Source organism: Mesoplodon densirostris, chromosome 2 (genome assembly GCF_025265405.1).
Source record: "Mesoplodon densirostris isolate mMesDen1 chromosome 2, mMesDen1 primary haplotype, whole genome shotgun sequence".
In the NCBI taxonomy this organism is placed as follows: Eukaryota; Metazoa; Chordata; class Mammalia; order Artiodactyla; family Ziphiidae; genus Mesoplodon; species Mesoplodon densirostris.
Genome location: NC_082662.1, coordinates 75,436,774 through 75,457,006, shown reverse-complemented (window position 1 = coordinate 75,457,006; position 20,233 = coordinate 75,436,774). Strand labels below are relative to the sequence as shown.

The following is a 20,233-nucleotide window of genomic DNA, read 5'->3' as shown; positions in this document are numbered from 1 at the left end:
AACTCATCCTTAAGTACCTAGCACAGGCCTGACTTCCTATTTGAAGCTTTTGCTGAGGCAAAGTGGTTTACTTCCTCCCTTGTGCCATCACCCTACTTACTATCACTTTTTAAATAGCATCCATTGTACTCCATGTATTTATTCACATGCCATTGCTGACACTTGAGGGCAATGTCTCTGTCTATTCATCCTTGTATTCCCAGGGCCATATCTAGAACTAGCATATAGTGAGTACTAAATAAAATTTAGGTTGGAAGACAAGGGTAGGGGAAGGACATTTCATTCCAAGGTAACTCCTTGTGGTAAGATAAGGAAGTGAGGCAAGCACAGGATGTTCATAGAACTTCCAGGGATTCCATATTACAGGAGCTTGAGTGTGCAAAGCCAGCTGATTAGAAAGAGAAATCCCTTGTATGGAATCACAGGGTAATGAGTAGTGGAAAGAGCTCCAGAAACTGTAAACAAAACTTCTTAGTGTGTGGATACAGCTGAACGGAAAAATGCTGATTACAATGCTAAGTGAATGGAGATCCTTTGGTCTCTGGTTAAATTTTTATTGTGGACTAAGAGTCATTAGTGCTGATTTATACCTATATTTATAGGAATCCAAACACAGTTTTTAGAATGGCAGTATTTCTCAAGGCCAGAATATGGGAGCAGTCATCTAGAGAAAATGTCTGGGTGTGATTGGCTTTTCTTTGTTTCTCAGTGTGTCCAAAGGAACTTCTTTGTGAGCTTATTTCTGTTACTCTTCTTTATAGGTATGTTCTTGAGCTGTGTGTGTGTCAGTGTCCTTGTCTGTGAGTGCTGTATTTGCTGTGAAGGTGCATATAGCTCTATGTTCATTTCTTTCACAACATTCTCATAATATTCTCAATCCTTTTTTTTTTATTCTCCCTTCCTCTTTTCTGTTTTTTTTTTCTTCTATTTTTTTATTAGTTTCTGCTTTATAACAAAGTGAATCAGTCATACATATACATCTGTTCCCACATCCCCTCCCTCATGCATCTCCCTCCCTCCCACCCTCCCCATCCCTCCCCTCCAGGCAGTCACAAAGCACCGAGCTGATCTCCCTGTGCTCTGCGGCTGCTTCCCACTATCTATCTACCCTACGTTTGGTAGTGTATATATGTCCATGCCTCTCTTTCGCTTTGTCACAGCTTACCCTTCCCCCTCCCCATATCCTCAAGTCCATTCTCAAGTAGGTCTGTGTCTTTATTCCCGTTTTACCCCTAGGTTCTTCATGACATTTTTTTTTCTTATATTCCATATATATGTGTTAGCATACGGTATTTGTCTTTCTCTTTCTGACTTACTTCACTCTGTATGACAGACTCTAGGTCTATCCACCTCATTACAAATAGCTCAGTTTCGTTTCTTTTTATGGCTGAGTAATATTCCATTGTATATATGTGCCACATCTTCTTTATCCATTCATCCGATGATGGACACTTAGGTTGTTTCCAGCTCCGGGCTATTGTGAATAGAGCTGCAATGAACATTTTGGTACATGTCTCTTTTTGAATTATGGTTTTCTCAGGGTATATGCCTAGTAGTGGGATTGCTGGATCATATGGTAGTTCTATTTTTAGTTTTTTAAGGAACCTCCATACTGTTCTCCATAGTGGCTGTACCAATTCACATTCCCACCAGCAGTGCAAGAGTGTTCCCTTTTCTCCACACCCTCTCCAGCATTTATTGTTTCTAGATTTCTTGATGATGGCCATTCTGACTGGTGTGAGATGATATCTCATTGTAGTTTTGATTTGCATTTCTCTAATGATTAATGATGTTGAGCATTCTTTCATGTGTTTGTTGGCAGTCTGTATATCTTCTTTGGAGAAATGCCTATTTAAGTCTTCTGCCCATTTTTGGATTGGGTTGTTTGTTTTTTTGCTATTGAGCGGCATGAGCTGTTTATAAATTTTGGAGATTAATCCTTTGTCAGTTGCTTCATTTGCAAATATTTTCTCCCATTCTGAGGGTTGTCTTTTGGTCTTGTTTATGGTTTCCTTTGCTGTGCAAAAGCTTTGAAGTTTCATTAGGTCCCATGTGTTTATCTTTGTTTTTATTTCCATTTCTCTAGGAGGTGGGTCCAAAAGGATCTTGCTGTGATTTATGTCATAGAGTGTTCTACCTATGTTTTCCTCTAAGAGTTTGATAGTTTCTGGCCTTACATTTAAGTCTTTAATCCATTTGGAGCTTATTTTTGTGTATGGTGTTAGGGAATGATCTAATCTCATACTTTTACATGTCCCTGTCCAGTTTTCCCAGCACCACTTATTGAAGAGGCTGTCCTTTCTCCACTGTACATTCCTGCCTCCTTTATCAAAGATAAGTTGGCCATATGTGCGTGGGTTTATCTCTGGGCTTTCTATCCTGATCCACTGATCTATCTTTCTGTTTTTATGCCAGTACCACACTGTCTTAATTACTGTGGCTTTGTAGTATAGTATGAAGTCAGGGAGCCTGATTCCTCCAGCTCCTTTTTTCGTTCTCAAGATTGCTTTGGCTATTCGGGGTCTTTTGTTTTTCCAAACAAATTTTGAAATTTTTTGTTCTAGTTCTGTGAAAAATGCCAGTGGTAGTTTGATAGGGATTGCATTGAATCTGTAGATTGCTTTGGGTAGTAGAGTCATTTTCACAATATTGATTCTTCCAATCCAGGAGCATGGTATATCTCTCCATCTGTTTGTATCATCTTTAATTTCTTTCATCAGTGTCTTATAATTTTCTGCATACAGGTCTTTTGTCTCCTTAGGTAGGTTTATTCCTAGATATTTTATTCTTTTTGTTGCAATGGTAAATGGGAGTGTTTTCTTGATTTCATTTTCAGATTTTTCATCATTAGTGTACAGGAATGCCAGAGATTTCTGTACATTAATTTTGTAACCTGCTACTTTACCAAATTCATTGATTAGCTCTAGTAGTTTTTCGGTAGCATCTTTAGGATTCTCTATGTATAGTATCATGTCATCTGCAAACAATGACAGCTTTACTTCCTCTTTTCCGATTTGGATTCCTTTTATTTCCTTTTCTTCTCTGATTGCTGTGGCTAAAACTTCCAAAACTAGGTTGAATAAGAGTGGTGAGAGTGGGCAGCCTTGTCTTGTTCCTGATCTTAGTGGAAATGGTTTCAGTTTCTCACCATTGAGGACAATGTTGGCTGTGGGTTTGTCATATATGGCCTTTATTATGTTGAGGAAAGATCCCTCTATGCCTACTTTCTGCAGGGTTTTTATCATAAATGGGTGTTGAATTTTGTCGAAAGCTTTCTCTGCATCTATTGAGATGATCATATGGTTTTTCTCCTTCAACTTGTTAATATGGTGTATCACATTGATTGATTTGCGTATATTGAAGAATCCTTGCATTCCTGGAATAAACCCCACTTGATCATGGTGTATGATCCTTTTAATGTGCTGTTGGATTCTGTTTGCTAGTATTTTGTTGAGGATTTTTGCATCTATGTTCATCAGTGATATTGGCCTGTAGTTTTCTTACTTTGTGACATCCTTGCCTGGTTTTGGTATCAAGGTGATGGTGGCCTCGTAGAATGAGTTTGGGAGTGTTCCTTCCTCTGAAATTGTTTGGAAGAGTTTGGGAAGGATGGGTGTTAGCTCTTCTCTAAATGTTTGATAGAATTCGCCTGTGCAGCCATCTGGTCCTGGGCTTTTGTTTGATGGAAGATTTTTTATCACAGTTTCAATTTCAGTGCTTGTGATTGGTCTATTCATATTTTCTATTTCTTCCTGAGTCAGTCTTGGCAGGTTGTGCATTTCTAAGAATTTGTCCATTTCTTCCAGGTTGTCCATTTTATTGGCATAGAGTTGCTTGTAGTAATCTCTCATGATCTTTTGTATTTCTGCAGTGTCAGTTGTTACTTCTCCTTTTTCATTTCTAATTCTATTGATTTGAGTCTTCTCCCTTCTTTTCTTGATGAGTCTGGCTAATGGTTTGTCAATTTTGTTTATCTTCTCAAAGAACCAGCTTTTAGTTTGGTTGATCTTTGCTATCGTTTCCTTCATTTCTTTTTCATTTATTTCTGATCTGATCTTTATGATTTCTTTCCTTCTGCTAGCTTTGGGGGTTTTTTGTTCTTCTTTCTCTAATTGCTTTAGGTGCAGGGTCAGGTTGTTTACTCGAAATGTTTCCTGTTTCTTAAGGTGGGATTGTATTGCTATAAACTTCCCCCTTAGAACTGCTTTTGCTGCATCCCATAGGTTTTGGGTTGTCGTGTCTCCATTGTCATTTGTTTCTAGGTATTTTTTAATTTCCTCTTTGATTTCTTCAGTGATCACTTCGTTATTGAGTAGTGTATTGTTTAGCCTCCATGTGTTTGTATTTTTTACAGATCTTTTCCTGTAATTGATGTCTAGTCTCATAGCATTGTGGTCGGAAAAGATACTTGATACAATTTCAATTTTCTTAAATTTACCAAGGCTTGATTTGTGACCCAAGATATGATCTATCCTGGAGAATGTTCCATGAGCACTTGAGAAAAATGTGTATTCTGTTGTTTTTGGATGAAATGTCCTATAAATATCAACTAAGTCCATCTTGTTTAATGTATCATTTAAAGCTTGTGTTTCCTTATTTATTTTCATTTTGGACGATCTGTCCATTGGTGAAAGTGGGGTGTTAAAGTCCCCTACTATGATTGTGTTACTGTCGATTTCCCCTTTTATGGCTGTTAGTATTTGCCTTATGTATTGAGGTGCTCCTATGTTGGGTGCATAAATATTTACAATTGTTATATCTTCTTCTTGGATCGATCCCTTGATCATTATGTAGTGTCCTTCTTTGTCTCTTCTAATAGTCTTTATTTTAAAGTCTGTTTTGTCTGATATAAGAATTGCTACTCCAGCTTTCTTTTGATTTCCATTTGCATGGAATATCTTTTTCCATCCCCTTACTTTCAATCTGTATGTGTCTTTAGGTCTGAAGTGGGTCTCTTGTAGACAGCATATATATGGGTCTTGTTTTTGTATCCATTCAGCCACTCTGTGTCTTTTGGTGGGAGCATTTAGTCCATTTACATTTAAGGTAATTATTGATATGTATGTTCCTATTCCCATTTCCTTAATTGCTTTGGGTTCGTTATTGTAGGTATATTCCTTCTGTTGTGTTTCTTGCCTAGAGAAGTTCCTTTAGCATTTGTTGTAAAGCTGGTTTGGTGGTGCTGAACTCTCTCAGCTTTTGCTTGTCTGTAAAGGTTTTAATTTCTCCATCAAATCTAAATGAGATCCTTGCTGGGTAGAGTAGTCTTGGCTGCAGGTTTCTCTCCTTCATCACTTTAATTATGTCCTGCCACTCCCTTCTGGCTTGTAGAGTTTCTGCTGAGAGATCAGCTGTTAACCTGATGGGGATTCCCTTGTGTGTTATTTGTTGTTTTTCCCTTGCTGCTTTTAATATGATTTCTTTGTGTTTAATTTTTGACAGTTTGATTAATATGTGTCTTTGTGTATTTCTCCTTGGATTTATTCTGTATGGGACTCTCTGTGCCTCCTGGACTTGATTAACTATTTCCTTTCCCATATTGGGGAAGTTTTCAAGTATAATCTCTTCAAATATTTTCTCAGTCCCTTTCTTTTTCTCTTCTTCTTCTGGAACCCCTATAATTCGAATGTTGGTGCGTTTAATGTTGTCCCAGAGGTCTCTGAGACTGTCCTCTGTTCTTTTCATTCTTTTTTCTTTATTTTGCTCTGCATCAGTTATTTCCACTATTTTATCTTCCACCTCACTTATCCTTTCTTCTGCCTCAGTTATTCTGCTATTGATCCCATCTAGAGTATTTTTTATTTCATGTATTGTGTTTTTAATCGATGCTTGATTCATCTTTAGTTCTTCTAGGTCCTTGTTAACTGTTTCTTGCATTTTGTCTATTCTATTTCCAAGATTTTGGATCATCTTTACCATCATTATTCTGAATTCTTTTTCAGGTAGACTGCCTATTACCTCTTCATTTGTTAGGTCTGGTAGGTTTTTATCTTGCTCCTTCACCTGCTGTGTGTTTTTCTGTCTTCTCATTTTGCTTATGTTACTGTGTTTGGGGTCTCCTTTTTGCAGGCTGCAGATTCGTAGTTCCCGTTGTTTTTCGTGTCTGACCCCAGTGGCTAAGGTTGTTTCAGTAGGTTGTGTAGGCTTCCTGGTGGGGGGGACTAATGCCTGTGTTCTGGTGGTTGAGGCTCGATCTTGTCTTTCTGGTGGACAGGTCCACGTCTGGTGGTGTGTTTTGGGGTGCCTATGGCCTTATTATGTTTTTAGGTAGCCTCTCTGCTAATGGGTGGGGTTGTGTTCCTGCCTTGCTAGTTGCTTGGCATAGGTTGACCAGCACTGTAGCTTGCTGGTCGTTGACTGAAGCTGGGTGCTGGTTTTGGGATGGAGATCTCTGGGAGATTTTCGCTGCTTGATATTATGTGGAGCTGGGAGGTCTCTTGTGGACCCGTGTCCTGAAGTTGGCTCTCCCACTTCAGAGGCACAGCACTGGCTCCTGGCTGCAGCACCAAGAGCCTTTCATCCACCCAGCTCAGAATAACAGGGAGAAAAAGCAGAAAGAAAGAATTAGTAGAAGAAAGAAAGAGAGAGGGAAAGAAAGGAAGAAGGGAAGAAAGGAAGGAAGGAAGGAAGAAAGAAAGAAAGGAGGGAGGGAGTGAGGAAGGATGGAAAGAAAGAAGGAAAGAAAGGAGGGAGGGAGGGAGCAATGAAAGCAAAAGGAAGAGTGAATGGAAGAAGGGAGGGAGGGAGGAAGGAAAGAAAGAAAGAAAGACAGGAGGGAGGGAGGGAGGAAGGAAAGAAAAAGAAAGTGGAAAGAAGAAGGGTGGGAGGGAGGGAGGAAAGAAAAAGAAAAAAGGAAAGGAAGAGCGGAGGGAGGGAGGGAGGAAGGGAAGGTAGGAAAAAAAGAAAGAGCAGGTAAAGTAAAATAGAATAAAGTATGAAATATAGTAGCGTTATTAAAATTAGAAAGTAATTATTGAAAAAAAAAAAAAAAAAGGACCGATAGAACCCTGGGACATATGGTGGAAGCAAAGCTATACAGAGAGAATCTTACACAGAAGATTACACATACACATTCACAAAAAGAGAGCAGGGGGAAAAATCAAAAATCTTGCTCTCCAAGCCCACCTCCTCAATTTGGGATAATTCGTTGTAAAAAGAGGAAAAGGGCAAGAAGTCTGAAATCTTGCTCTCTAAGTCCACCTCCTTACTTTGGAATAATTCGTTGTAAAAAGAGGAAAAGGGGGGAAAGTCTTAAATCTTGTCCTCAAAGTCCACTTCCTCAATTTGGGATGATTCGCTGTCCATTCATGCACTCCACAGACGCAGGGCACATCAAATGGACCGTGGAGCTTTAATCCGCTGCCTCCGAGCCTTTTAGGGGGTCTGAGGTCTTCTGTCAGCGTTCAGTAGGTGTTCTGTAGGAGTTGTTCCACGTGTAGATGAATTTCTGATGTATCTGTGGGGAGGAAGGTGATCTCCGCGTCTTACTCTTCCGCCATCTTCCTCCGGGCCCCCCTCATTTTCTTAATTTACCTGAGTAGTCCTCTTCAAAATCGTTAAAGTCACCAAAAATAAGGAGAGTCTGAGAAACTATTACATCCAAGAAGAACCTGTGCAGTTTCTAGAGACCATAGTAGTGCATCACAGAGAACAAGAGAAGTAGTTTCTCACAACTCCTGCCTTCAGAAATTCACGTTCATTTGTTCAGTAGAAATTTACTGAGTGCCTACTTCTTGCTAAAACTGGGCGACGGGGGTTCAAAGAGCTTTCTCACGTGGTGAGACCCCCTCTTTTCTGTTATTTCATGTTTCCTTCCTCTCTTACATTTTTTTTCTTACCAACTGTTTGGTCTTTGTTCTTCTCTATTCTTTTCATTTCTATTCCCCTTTTCTCTCCTCTCCTTCCTTTAAATTGTATGGTAAATAGAAATGATTGTTCTACATAAAATGGAATATCAAAAAAATTAAAAGTTAAGAGCTACCTAAACCACATTTCCCCTTTCCCTAAACAAAGGAAACTCAGCCAGATTTAGTATTTACCATTGGAAAAATGATATTCTCAATCATCCAGTCACTAAAATCAGAAATCTGCTTGCCATCTCAAGTTCAGCCCTTTTTGTTACTCCTCACATCTAATTAATAATAATAATTAATCACCAAAGTCATTCATTCTTCCTCTAAAATAACCCTTCGGATCTTTACTTATTTTCTAATCTGACTGCTGCTTCCCTGGTCCAGGCTGTCATATTTTATATTTGCTAATGAAATAGCATTCCATTTGTTTTAATTTGTTAGGGCTGCTATAACAAAATACCATACACTTAATAGGTTATAAAAAACAGAGATTTATTTCTCATGGTTCTGTAGGGTGGTGGTTCAAGATTAGGGTGCCAGCATGGTTGAGTGAGGCCTGCTTCTGGGTCACATACTTCTTATTGTATCATCACATGACAGAAGGGTCTAGGGAGGTCTCAGGAGTCTCTTTTATAAGGTCACTAATCCCTTTCAAGGGAGCTCCACCCTCATGGCCATATCACCTCCCAGAGGCCCCATGTACTAATATCATCACCTTTGGGAGTTAAGATTTCAACATATGGGTTTTGTGAGGGGGCACAAATATTCAGACCATAGACTATCTTAACAGCCTGCTTCTTTTCTCATCCACTTCTAAGCCACTGTACATATTGCCAAGGGATAATCTTTTTTTTTTATTTTGATTTACTTATTTTTATACAGCAGGTTCTTATTAGTTATCAGTTTTACACATATTAGTGTATATATGTCAATCCCAATCGCCCAATTCATCCCACCACCACCCACCCCCACTTTCCCTGCTTGGTGTCCATATGTTTGTTCTCTCTCTACATCTATGTCTTTATTTCTGCCTTGCAAACTGGTTCATCTGTACCATTTTTCTACATTCCACATATATGTGTTAATATACGATATTTGTTTTTCTTTTTCTGACTTAGACAGTCTCTAGGTCCATCCACATCTCTACAAATGACCCAATTTAGTTCCTTTTTATGGCTGAGTAATATTCCATTGTATAAATGTACCACATCTTCTTTATCCATTCGTCTGCCAATGGGCATTTAAGTTGCTTCCATGACCTGGCTATTGTAAATAGTGCTGCAATGAACATTGTGATATATGACTCTTTTTGAATTATGGGTTTCTCTGGGTATATGCCCAGTAGTAGGGTTGCTGGGTCGTATGGTAATTCTATTTTTAGTTTTTTAAGGAACCTCCATGCTGTTCTTCATAGTGGCTGTATCAATTTACATTCCCACCAACAGTGCAAGAGAGTTCCCTTTTCTCCACACCCTCTCTAGCATTTGTTGTTTATAGATTTTCTGATGATGCCCATTCTAACTGGTGTGAGGTGATACCTCATTGTAGTTTTGCAGTTACAACTCTCTAATAATTAGTGATGTTGAGCAGCTTTTCATGTGGCTCTTGGACATCTGTATGTGTTCTCTGCAGAAATGTCTGTTTAGGTCTTCTGCCCATTTTTGGATTGGATTGCTTGTTTTTTTTAATACTGAGCTGCATGTGCTGTTTATATATTTTGGAGATTAATCCTTTGTCCATTGATTTGTTTGCAAATATTTTCTCCCATTCTGAAGGTTGTCTTTTTGTCTTGTTTATGGTTTCCTTTGCTATGCAAAAGCTTTTAAGGTTCATTAGGTCCCATTTGTTTATTTTTGGTTTTATTTCCATTTCTTTAGGAGGTGGGTCAAAAAGGATCTTCCTGTGAATTATGTCATAGTGTTCTGCCTATATTTTCCTCTAAGAGTTTTGTAGTGTCCAGTCCTACATTTAGGTCTTTAATCCATTTTGAGTTTATTTTTGTGTATGGTTTTAGGGAGTGTTCTGATTTCATTCTTTTACATGTAGCTGTCCTGTTTTCCCAGCACAATTTATTAAAGAGACTGTCTTTTCTCCATTGTATATCCTTGCCTCCTTTGTCATAGATTAGTTGACCATAGGTGCATGGGTTTATCTCTGGGCTTTCTATCCTGTTCCATTGATCTATATTTCTGCTTTTGTGTCAGTACCATATTGTCTTGATTACTGTAGTTTTGTAGTATAGTCTGAAGTCAGGGAGTCTGATTCCTCCAGCTCTGTTTTTTTTCCCTCAAGGTTGCTTTGGCTCTTCAGGGTCTGTTGCGTCTCCATACAAATCTTAAGACTTTTTTGTTCTAGTTCTGTAAAAAATGCCATGGGGAATTTGATAGGTATTGTATTGAATCTGTAGATTGCTTTGGGTAGCATAGTCAGTTTCACAATAATGATTCTTCCAATCCAAGAATATGGCCTTTATAATGTTGAGGTAGTTTCCCTCTATACCCACTTTCTGGACAGTTTTTATCATAAATGTGTCTTGAATTTTGTCAAAAGCTTTTTCTGCATCTATTGAGATTATCATAGGGTTTTTATTCTTCAGTTTGTTAATATGGTGTATCACATTGATTGATTTGCATATATTGAAGAATCCTTGCATCCCTGGGACATATCCCACTTCCTTATGGTGTATGATCCTTTTAATGAGTTGTTGGATTCTGATTGCTAGTATTTTGTTGAGGGTTTTTGCATCTATTTTCATCAGTGATATTGGTCTGTAATTTTCTTTTTTTGTAGTACCTTTGTCTGGTTCTGGTATCAGGGCGATGGTGGCCTCATAGAATGAGTTTGGGAGTGTTCCTTCCTCTGCAGTTTTTTGGAAGAGTTTGAGAAGGATGAGTGTCAGCTCTTCTCTAAATGTTTAATAGAATTCACCTGTGAAGCCATCTGGTCCTGGACTTTTGTTTGTTGGAAGATTTTTTTTTTCGGTATGTGGGCCTCTCACTGTTGTGGCCTCTCCCATTGCGGAGCACAGGCTCTGAACATGCAGGCTCAGCAGCCATGGCTCACGGGCCCAGCTGCTCTGCAGCATGTGGGATCTTCCCAGACCGGGGCACGAACCCGTGTCCCCTGCATTGGCAGGCGGACTCTCAACCACTGTGCCACCAGGGAAGCCCTGTTGGAAGATTTTTAATCACAGCTTCAATTTCAGTGCTTGTGATTGGTCTGTTCATATTTTCTATTTCTTCCTGGTTCATTTTCAAAGGTTGTGGTTTTCTAAGAATTTGTCCATTTCTTCCAGGTTGTTCATTTTATTGGCGAAGAGTTGATTGTAGTAGTCTCTTATGAGGCTTTGTATTTCCATGGTGTCTGTTGTAACTTCTCTTTTTTCATTTCTAATCTTATTGATTTGAGTCCTCTCCCTCTTTTTCTTGATAAGTCTGGCTAAAGGTTTATCAATTTGTTTATCTTCTCAAAGAACCAGCCTTTAGTTTTATTGATTTTTGCTATTATTTTCTTTGTTTCTATTTTATTGTTTTCTTCTCTGATCTTTACGATTTCTTTTCTTCTTGTAAATTTGGGTTTTATTTGTTCTTCTTTCTCTCGTTCCTTTAGGTGTAAGGTTAGATAGCTTAGTTGAGATTTTTCTTGTTTCCTGAGGTATGATTGTATTGCTATAAACTTCCCTCTTAGGACTGCTTTTCCTGCATCGAATAGGTTTGGGTCATTGTGTTTTCATTGTCATTTGTGTCTAGGTATTTTTTGATTTCCTCTTTGATTTCTTCAGTGATCTCTTGGTTATTTAGTAACATATTGTGTAGCCTCCATGTGTTTGTGCTTTTTACGTTTTTTTCCCCTGTAATTTATTTCTAATCTCATAACATTGTGGTCAGAAAAGATGCTTAATATGATTTCAATTTTCTTAAACTTACTGAGGCTTGATTTGTGACCCAAGATGTGATCTATCTTGGAGAATATTCTGTGTGCACTTGGGAAGAAAGTGTAGTCTGCTGATTTTGGATGGAATGTCCTATAAATATCAATTAAATCTATCTGGTCTATTGTGTCATTTAAAGCTTGTGTTTCCTTATTAATTTTCTGTCTGGATGACCTGTTTGTTGCTGTAAGTGAGGTGTTCATGTCCCCCACTATTACTATGTTACTGTCGATTTCCTCTTTTATAGCTGTTAGCAGTTGCCTTATGTATCGTGCTCCTGTGTTGGGTACATATATATTTATAATTCTTATGTCTTCTTTTTGGATTGATCCCTTGATCATTATGTAGTGTCCTTCCTTGTCTCTTGTAACATTTTTTATTTTAAAATCTATTTTATCTGATATGAGTATTGCTATTCCAGCTTTCTTTTGATTTCCATTTGCATGGAAATCCATTTCCATCCCCTCACTTTCAGTCTGTATGTGTCCCTAGGTCTGAAGTGGGTCTCTTGTAGACAGCATATATATGGGTCTTGTTTTTGTAACCATTCAGTGAGCCTGTGTCTTTTGGTGGGAGCATTTAATCCATTCACATTTAAGGTAATTATCCATATGTATGTTCCTGTGACCATTTTCTCAATTGTTTTGGGTTTATTTTTGTAAGTCTTTTTTCTTCTCTTGTGTTTCCCACTTAGAGAAGTTCCTTTAGCATTTGTTGTAGAGCTGGTTTGTTGGTGCTGAATTCTGTTAGCTTTTGCTTGTCTGTAAAGCTTTTGATTTCTCCATTGAATCTGAATGAGATGCTTGCCGGATAGAGTAATCTTGGTTGTAGTTTCTTCCCTTTCATCACTTTAAATATATCATGCCACTCCCTTCTGGCTTGTAGAGTTTCTGCTGAGAAATCAGCTAGTTCCGTGGTATGTTATTTGTCATTTTTCCCTTGTTACTTTTAATAATTTTCTTTGTCTTTAATTTTTGTCAGTTTGCTTACTCTGTGTCTCAGTGTGTTTCTCCTTGGGGTTATCCTGCCTGGGATTCTCTGCACTTCCTGGACTTTGGTGGCTATTTCCTTTCCCATGTTAGGAAGTTTTTGACTATAATGTCTTCCAATATTTTCTTGGGTCCTTTCCCTCTCTCTTCTCCTTCTGGGACCCCTATAATGTGAATGTTGGTGTTTTTAATGTTGTCCCAGAGGTCTCTTAGGCTGTCTTCATTTCTTTTAATTCTTTTTTCTTTATTCTGTTCCACAACAGTGAATTCCACCATTCTGTCTTCCAGGTCACTTATCCATTCTTCTGCCTCAGTTATTCTGCTATTGATTCCTTCTAGTTTATTTTTCATTTGTAGTGTATTTCATTTGTTCTTTAATTCTTCTAGGTGTTTGTTCTTTACTTCTTCTAGGTCTCTGTTGAACATTTCTTGCCTCTCCTCGAACTTTGCCTCCATTCTTTTTCCAAGGTCCTGGATCATCTTCACTATCATTATTCTGAATTCTTTTCCTGGAAGGTTGCCTATCTCCACTTCATATAGTTGTTTTTCTGGGGTTTTATCTTATTCCTTCATCTGGTACATAGTCCTCTGCCTTTTCTTTTTGTCTGTCTTTCTGTGAACGTGTTTTTCTTTCCACAGGCTGCAGGATTGTAGTTTTTCTTGCTTCTGCTGCCAAGGCATAACGTTTAAAACCTGCAAATATAATTATTCCCTTCTCCTTTTAAAACTCACTCTCTCCCCTCCCTCACTGCCTGAAATTCAATTTGAGACTTAGTAACCTAGTATTAAAGCTAGAAGGCTTTAATTAGCTGAGTTTCCTGCATTCACCCATAGCTCCAGACATTCTAAATGACTTACAATTTCCTGGACATGTTTATTCCTTTTCTCAAATTATTCCTTCTATCCTGTTCACTTGTTGAACTCCTGCCACTCAAACTGTAATGTTGTTATGAAAGATAATAGATCAGTTTCCTAACACCCTTGCAAGTTCAAGTTGTGAGGTGGTGCATACTTGAGGCAAAATAACACTCTCTATTATCTACGGCCTTGGCCCAGTATTCTCAGTGCAATCCCTTATTGAATAGCATGGGACCACCTGTAAACTTAAGCGTGTCTTTTACCTCTCCTCACTAGAAGCTGGCCAGATGGCCTCCTTGTACCCTTTCCTTTGGTTTACACCTTCATCTGAGCCCTACCAGGCTAATGACATTGCAAGGCATGGAAATGTACACTCAAGAATAAGGACTCTATTTTTTGCTATGGTTGAGGGAAAAATTGGCTTTGCCTTTCCTTTTTTCTCTAGAGTCCAACCTGTTCCTGCTAGATCTTTAAGATTGTTATATAAGAGTGTAAGTTGGAGGGAGAGAGAAGAGACCTCAGGCTTATCTGATCATACCAGCTACATGGGAGGGAAGAGAGAGAATACAATTTCAGAGGAAAGCACTCTTACAACAGGAATTTTCTAATAAAAATCATACCGCTATGAGTAAATTTGCATTGTTGGTCAAAAATGAGAAGGACTATGCAGATGCTTTCAATTCAGCAATGACTGTTAGGCTGAGATTTCAATCTGAATTGAAAATATGCTGAAGAGTGGTCAGTATAAGTGAGAATGCTTAAATATGAAGGGCATTGGTTGAAGGAAGAGAAAGGAAACAACATTTATTAAGGACCTATTAATGTTACCCCATTTTAATCTTTATAAGAACTCTAGGAGGGAAATGATATTGTTAGCATGTAATGGATGGGAAAACAGACCCAGCAGTTAATTGACCTAAGGTTGTATTGCTAGTAAGTTGCTATACTGTCTCCATTTTATCTTGTTACCTTCAGAACTTCTATTTACTGTATGGAGATCCATATTTGATGAATGACTAGGTGAATATAACCTGTGAATATATAAATTTAATAAAAACTGATTCTTATCCCCACTGGGTCCCCTCTTCTGCTGATTCTCACAGGGATAAGGTTAGAGCTTATTTGAATTCTTGAATATGCTCTTGTGTTCTATATTTTAGGACCAGTGATAAAAGGAGAAACTTGGCTAAACAAAAAGCTGAGGCTCAAAGGAGGCTTTATGGTCAAAATTCAATCAAAAGGCTTTTACCGGGTTCCTCAGACTCAGAACAGCAGAGACATCAGTTGGAGAGGCGGAAAGAAGAGTTGGTATGAAAAATTTAACAATGTACCTGCAATTTGAATTGCATAATTCATGTCAGGTTTTATTTGTAAAATTTCTTCATTTCTAGAAGGAGAGACTTGCTCAGGTACGGAAGCAGATCTCAAAAGAAGAACATGAAAATCGACACATGGGGAATTACAGGTAACTGTGCTTTTGTTTTTTAATAGATTGAAGAAGTGAAGTGTCAAAACAGAAGTGCCTGCATTTTTTAACTTTTAAGCTTATTTTAAGCACTGTTTATTTCATTCTGAGAAAGTGCTTTTTGTTTAATTTATTTCCAGAAAGAAAAGATAGTTAGCAAGTAGATGGTTCAGACTTGGGGAGAGCTTCTGGGGGGGTTGTATGAAGTCTTTTCCGGCTGATGTTATCATGTGACCTTATTTAATTATAACATACTATTTTGAAAAAGTCAGATTTCAGGTCTCTTAGTACTCTTTCTGTCAGTTCAGAGTGGTTGCTGTACTTTGTTTTAAGTTCAAATATATCAGGAACCAGGCAAATAGTGAAAATGTTTGGAGGAGGCAGGTATGAGACATTAGAAAGGGGTTTGGACTGTACAGAACTGGACCTCCTCCACAGTATCACCTTTGACAGGAGAAAAGGGGACCCCCTAAGCTCTTTGTGTTCTTGGAAAGACAACCCCTCCTCCCAAGCTTTGACACTGACTCAGCAGAATTAGGAGGATTTGACGTCATAGAGCTTCCCGCATTCCTGGTAAGATGTTCTTTCCAGCCTTAACACTATCAATGGTGATGATGAGAACACATTCCTCTCACCCTACGTCTACCTAATCTCTCCACCAGAGAGACAAATTCCACCACCCCTCAAAAGATCATTAGGATTAATCCCTACATTCTTGTATACATCAATAATTACACTGAGTCTATAACTTCTCAAATTATCCCTCATCACCTAAATTCTCTCCAGTAAAGTTCTATATTTCTCAATATGCCCAATTGCGATTCTTCTTCAACCACCTCCCCTTGACCAAACCTTTATACTGTGCCTTCTGGAACTGCATTGTTTAATGATAATTCTCTAGATAAACTTCAATTTGTATTGGTAACAAATGAAAATGTATGTATTTCTTGTAACTATATTCATCTTTATTTCTAGCGCCTAGTAAAGTGACTGACAGAGTAGATGGTCAAGAATTATCTATGTAGTTGACCTTAACTCTTGTGCTATGATAGCTTTTTTTAAACAAGCTGGTTTATCTGATTTTATTGTAGGCGAATTTATCCTCCTGAAGATAAAACACTACTTGAAAAGTATGAAAATTTGTTGGCTGTTGCCTTTCAGACCTTCCTTTCAGGAAGAGCAGCTTCATTCCAGCGAGAGATGAATAATCCATTGAAAAGGATGAAGGTAAAGGAATGAATGTTTATAAAGAAAAAAAAGAATAAAGCCACACAATATGTCTTTATAAACAACCCATCTTAGTTCCACATATAAAAACATTTTACTTTTAAGATGCACGTTCCTTCCATTTTAACAGTTGGGAATGTTTCATAACCAACCAAATGATTTCATAAATAAGATGTTTTTTAACAAGACAAGTTAAGCAGTAGAGAATGTTGATATTATGTTGTAATCTATTGTAATAAATGTTTTATTACAGAGTTATGTATACATAACTGAATAAAAAAATAGATTGAAATAACCTAGTGGTTTGTGATGTTCTCATTGTTTGAGAATGAGATATACCTATGAGTTACATAGTTAACAATATAGTTAACTATGTAACTATATTGTTACATAGTTAGATTGTAACTAACGTTATACAATAATTTTTTCCTGATACTGCATAGACCTGGCATATGAGAAGTAATTGAAACACACACACAGAGTAATCTATTTGCCTTACTAAAAGGTCTGTTAGTTATCTTTTGCAGTATAATAAGCCATTGCATTTATTTGCTCATTATTCCGCAGTCTTGGCTGGGCTCAGTTGAGTGGTTCTTCTGCTGAGCTAGCTTGGAGTGAATCATATATTTGCATTTATCAACTCAGCTGGGGATGGAAATCCAAGAAGGCTTCACTCCTGTGTCTGGTGCATCAGATGAGATAGCTGGAACATCTGGGGAGCAGGCTGGGTGTCTCTTTCTCTCTACATGACCATGTAAGGAGGGTAACTGGATCTCTTAATACGATAGCTCAGGGTTCCAAAATGGAGCATTTCAAGAGGACAAGCCCAGAGTGCAGGGACTAATCTAGCCTCTGCTAGCATCATGCTTGCTAATGTTCCATTGGACAAATAAGTTTTTATTTGTTGTCTAAACAGTCAGTGGTCTTTAATATTTTTCTAAGTATTCATATTTACTCACATACTTACCCTTTCTTGTGTTCTTCATTCCATCACACAGACCTATTAAAATTGTCTATATTTTATATTACTGGAAATCTCCCTAGAGTGTGATACCTCCAGTATCTTGGATACCCTGTTATACTGAGTGATTCAAAAATCATGATAAAGTTTATTATAGATAGATTTTGCTATGGTCTTTTCACTAAAATTCTGCAACAGGAGGATATAAAGCCATTTTCAAGCTGGCTAGGCCTAAGGGACAGAAGCAGAGGAATACTGTATACCCCAATGCTCTTTTCCTTTAAATTTTCCTCTTTTGACATATGCAAGTATTTCCACCATTAGAATTATGTTCTGTGGTCTTTTTGTTTTTCCTGACCCAGACAGTGAGAGACCTTTGTTCATTTTCCTCTACCTGTTCTATAATGTCATTTCTCTCTCCTCTGGATGCAGCCTCTGTTCCATCTTCCCATCACTCTGCTCCTAGAAATCCTAAGGATTCTGGAGCCAGATAGACCTACATTCAAATTCCAGCTCCCCCACATGTTAATTTTGTAAACTTACATTAAACTATTTGATCAATCAGATCACTAAAATAGTAGTATTAAAATTATACTTGACAGGTTGTGAAAATAAAATTGAGGTTAATTAGTCTGTTTAAAGTACCTTGGCACATAATAAATAGGCTTCAAGTTTCAATTTGATTCTTCAAAATCTAGTTTTAATGTCACCACTTTGCCTGCCCCCTTCCATTGATCTGGGAGCCTCTTCTTATATAACACTCACACAGTCTTCATTACTGTTGTTTTATAATGAGTGTCAAAACTAGGTAGTGTGAGTCCTCAAATTTATTCTTTTTAAAACTCTTCTGGCTTTTCTAGGTCCTTTTATGCTTTCATACAAATTTTAGAATCAGTTTGATTCTAAATTTTGATTAATTTTTTTAATTACAAAAAAAGGCTGCTGGGATTTTAATTCGGACTGAGGAATCTACAGAACAATTTCTGGGGAATTAACAATACTGAGTCTTCCGATCCATTAATATGTCATATCTCTCCATGTACTTGGATCTTTAATAACTCTGCTCAGTTGGTAGTTTTCAGTTTATAGTTTTTGCACATCTTTCTTTAAATTTATTTTTAAGTATTTGATGTTTGTGCTGCTGTTGCTGGTAATATTGTTTGTAAATTTTTTTTATTTTTAATTTGTTGCCAGGATGTAAACACCTGATTATTTTTGTATATTACCCTTATATCTAGCATTTTTATATATTGCATTTTTACTAACTGCATTTCAAATTATTTTTTGATTTTTATTTTGGTTACTTAGAAGTTTGTTGCTTAATTTCCATACATTTAAAAAGTTCTAGTTTTATTTTTGGTAAAGTTTCTAGTTTAGTCTATTGGTGTTAGAAAACATATTCTGATTTCAGTCTTGTAAAATAAATTGAGACTTGCTTTAACTCAATATGGTACTTATATTAGTGAATGTCCAAGTCTACTTGAAAATAATGTGTACACTACAGGTGATGGTTATAGAGTTTTATTTGTTTTTTTTATATTTATTTATTTATTTAATTAATTTTTTTGGCTGCGGTGGGTCTTAGTTGCAGCACGTGGGTCTTCATTGAGGCATGCGGGATCTTTCATTGCAGCGTGGGTTCTTTGTTGCAGTGCGTGAGCTTCTCTCTAGTTCTGGTTTTCCATCCATGCCTCTATCCTCCTATTCTACTACATACTCAACTAAAATTGCTATTGGAAAGACCCAGCAGGCGAAGAGAACCAGCTCTGTGGGGCTCTTCTAGATGTCTCAGTAGCCCATGTGACCTTTGAAAACTCCATTGGATTCTATTTACCCCCACAGAATCTCTCTATTGTAGACCTAATCTCTGCTCATCTGCGTCCAGACCTGACAAATGAACATAAAGTAGAAAGTGGCCACTTATCTCTGCTCCCCTAGGGAGAACTTTTCCCTCTCTGGTATAATTCTTTTTACACTACTTTTATCCACAGCTTTCTAATGTCTTAAAATATATGATTATTTAGTTTATCATCTTTTTTTAGCTCTTATGATGAAAATGCTGTCTATATGACCTTCTTTCTCCTAAGCAGAAGCAGAACTCCTTACTTTTTAACTGTCTTGTGCTGCTGTCTTTGGAATCCTTTGTAGGATTATTGTTTAATCAAACTTTATGTTAAGAGTCTTTTGATATTTTAATAGCTAAATCTTAGATTGGGATGAAGAGTAACCTATTTTACAGATTTCCATTGCTCAGTGAGATTTCTAGTTTCTCTAAAACCCTTTTTTTAAAAAAAGAAACACAGATATAAATCATAAATATATAAATGAAGTTGTGATATTTTTATAGGTTGAATAAATAACTCAATGAAAGCAGTTAACTCTACTTCATTTAGTAAAGCTGTTGTACTCCTATTGCTCTGGTTTGCTCAACATCCACTTGGGTGTATGTTTTTATAACTTTACCCTTTGACTTCAAAGTGACTCTAGAAGAGCATGAGAAAAGGTGTTAGGCCTATAGGGTGAAAACCTTTCATAAAGTTCTAAAGATACTCGTGTGCAAGAGTTAAAAATTTAAAAGTTTCATTAAATTGTGCCTATTACCTAAATACTAACATTAGATTGTTCTAAATGAAACTATTAGGCCAATCATCAGTGTTCTGTCTGCAGTCGTATTATTATTTTGCACTAATTGATACAGCAATGATTGATGAAATTGCGGTCTGGAAAAATTAGAGTGAACTTTTAGAAATTTTAAAGTGTCCAATAGGCTAACTTATTGAAATATTGTATTCTAAGATTTTAATAGTATACTAGAACATAAGGATATATTTGTTTATGATAATCAATACATAATAGATTTCAGCTAAGTATTATTTTTATTGCCAGGTTTTAGTGAAAGTTTCTTTAAGAGGGTTTGCCATGACCCTTTATTTCTCATTTGATCTGAGC

The 20,233-nt window shown here is 37.2% G+C and overlaps 1 protein-coding gene across 4 annotated transcripts in view; it reads left to right on the top strand.

Moving 5' to 3' along the window:
• TTLL7 (tubulin tyrosine ligase like 7) overlaps positions 1-20,233 on the top strand; it is a 161,183-nt gene that overhangs the window by 93,447 nt on the left and 47,503 nt on the right. For all 4 annotated transcript variants that reach the window (XR_009531140.1, XM_060090021.1, XM_060090018.1 and 1 more), the window contains exons 11-13: positions 14,792-14,939; positions 15,023-15,096; positions 16,188-16,323. Coding sequence is in view for 3 of the 4 variants with exons in the window: in XM_060090021.1 (XP_059946004.1) it covers positions 14,792-14,939; positions 15,023-15,096; positions 16,188-16,323 (358 nt within the window). In the remaining variant the exon portion in view is untranslated. The remainder of the gene's footprint in view (positions 1-14,791; positions 14,940-15,022; positions 15,097-16,187; positions 16,324-20,233) is intronic.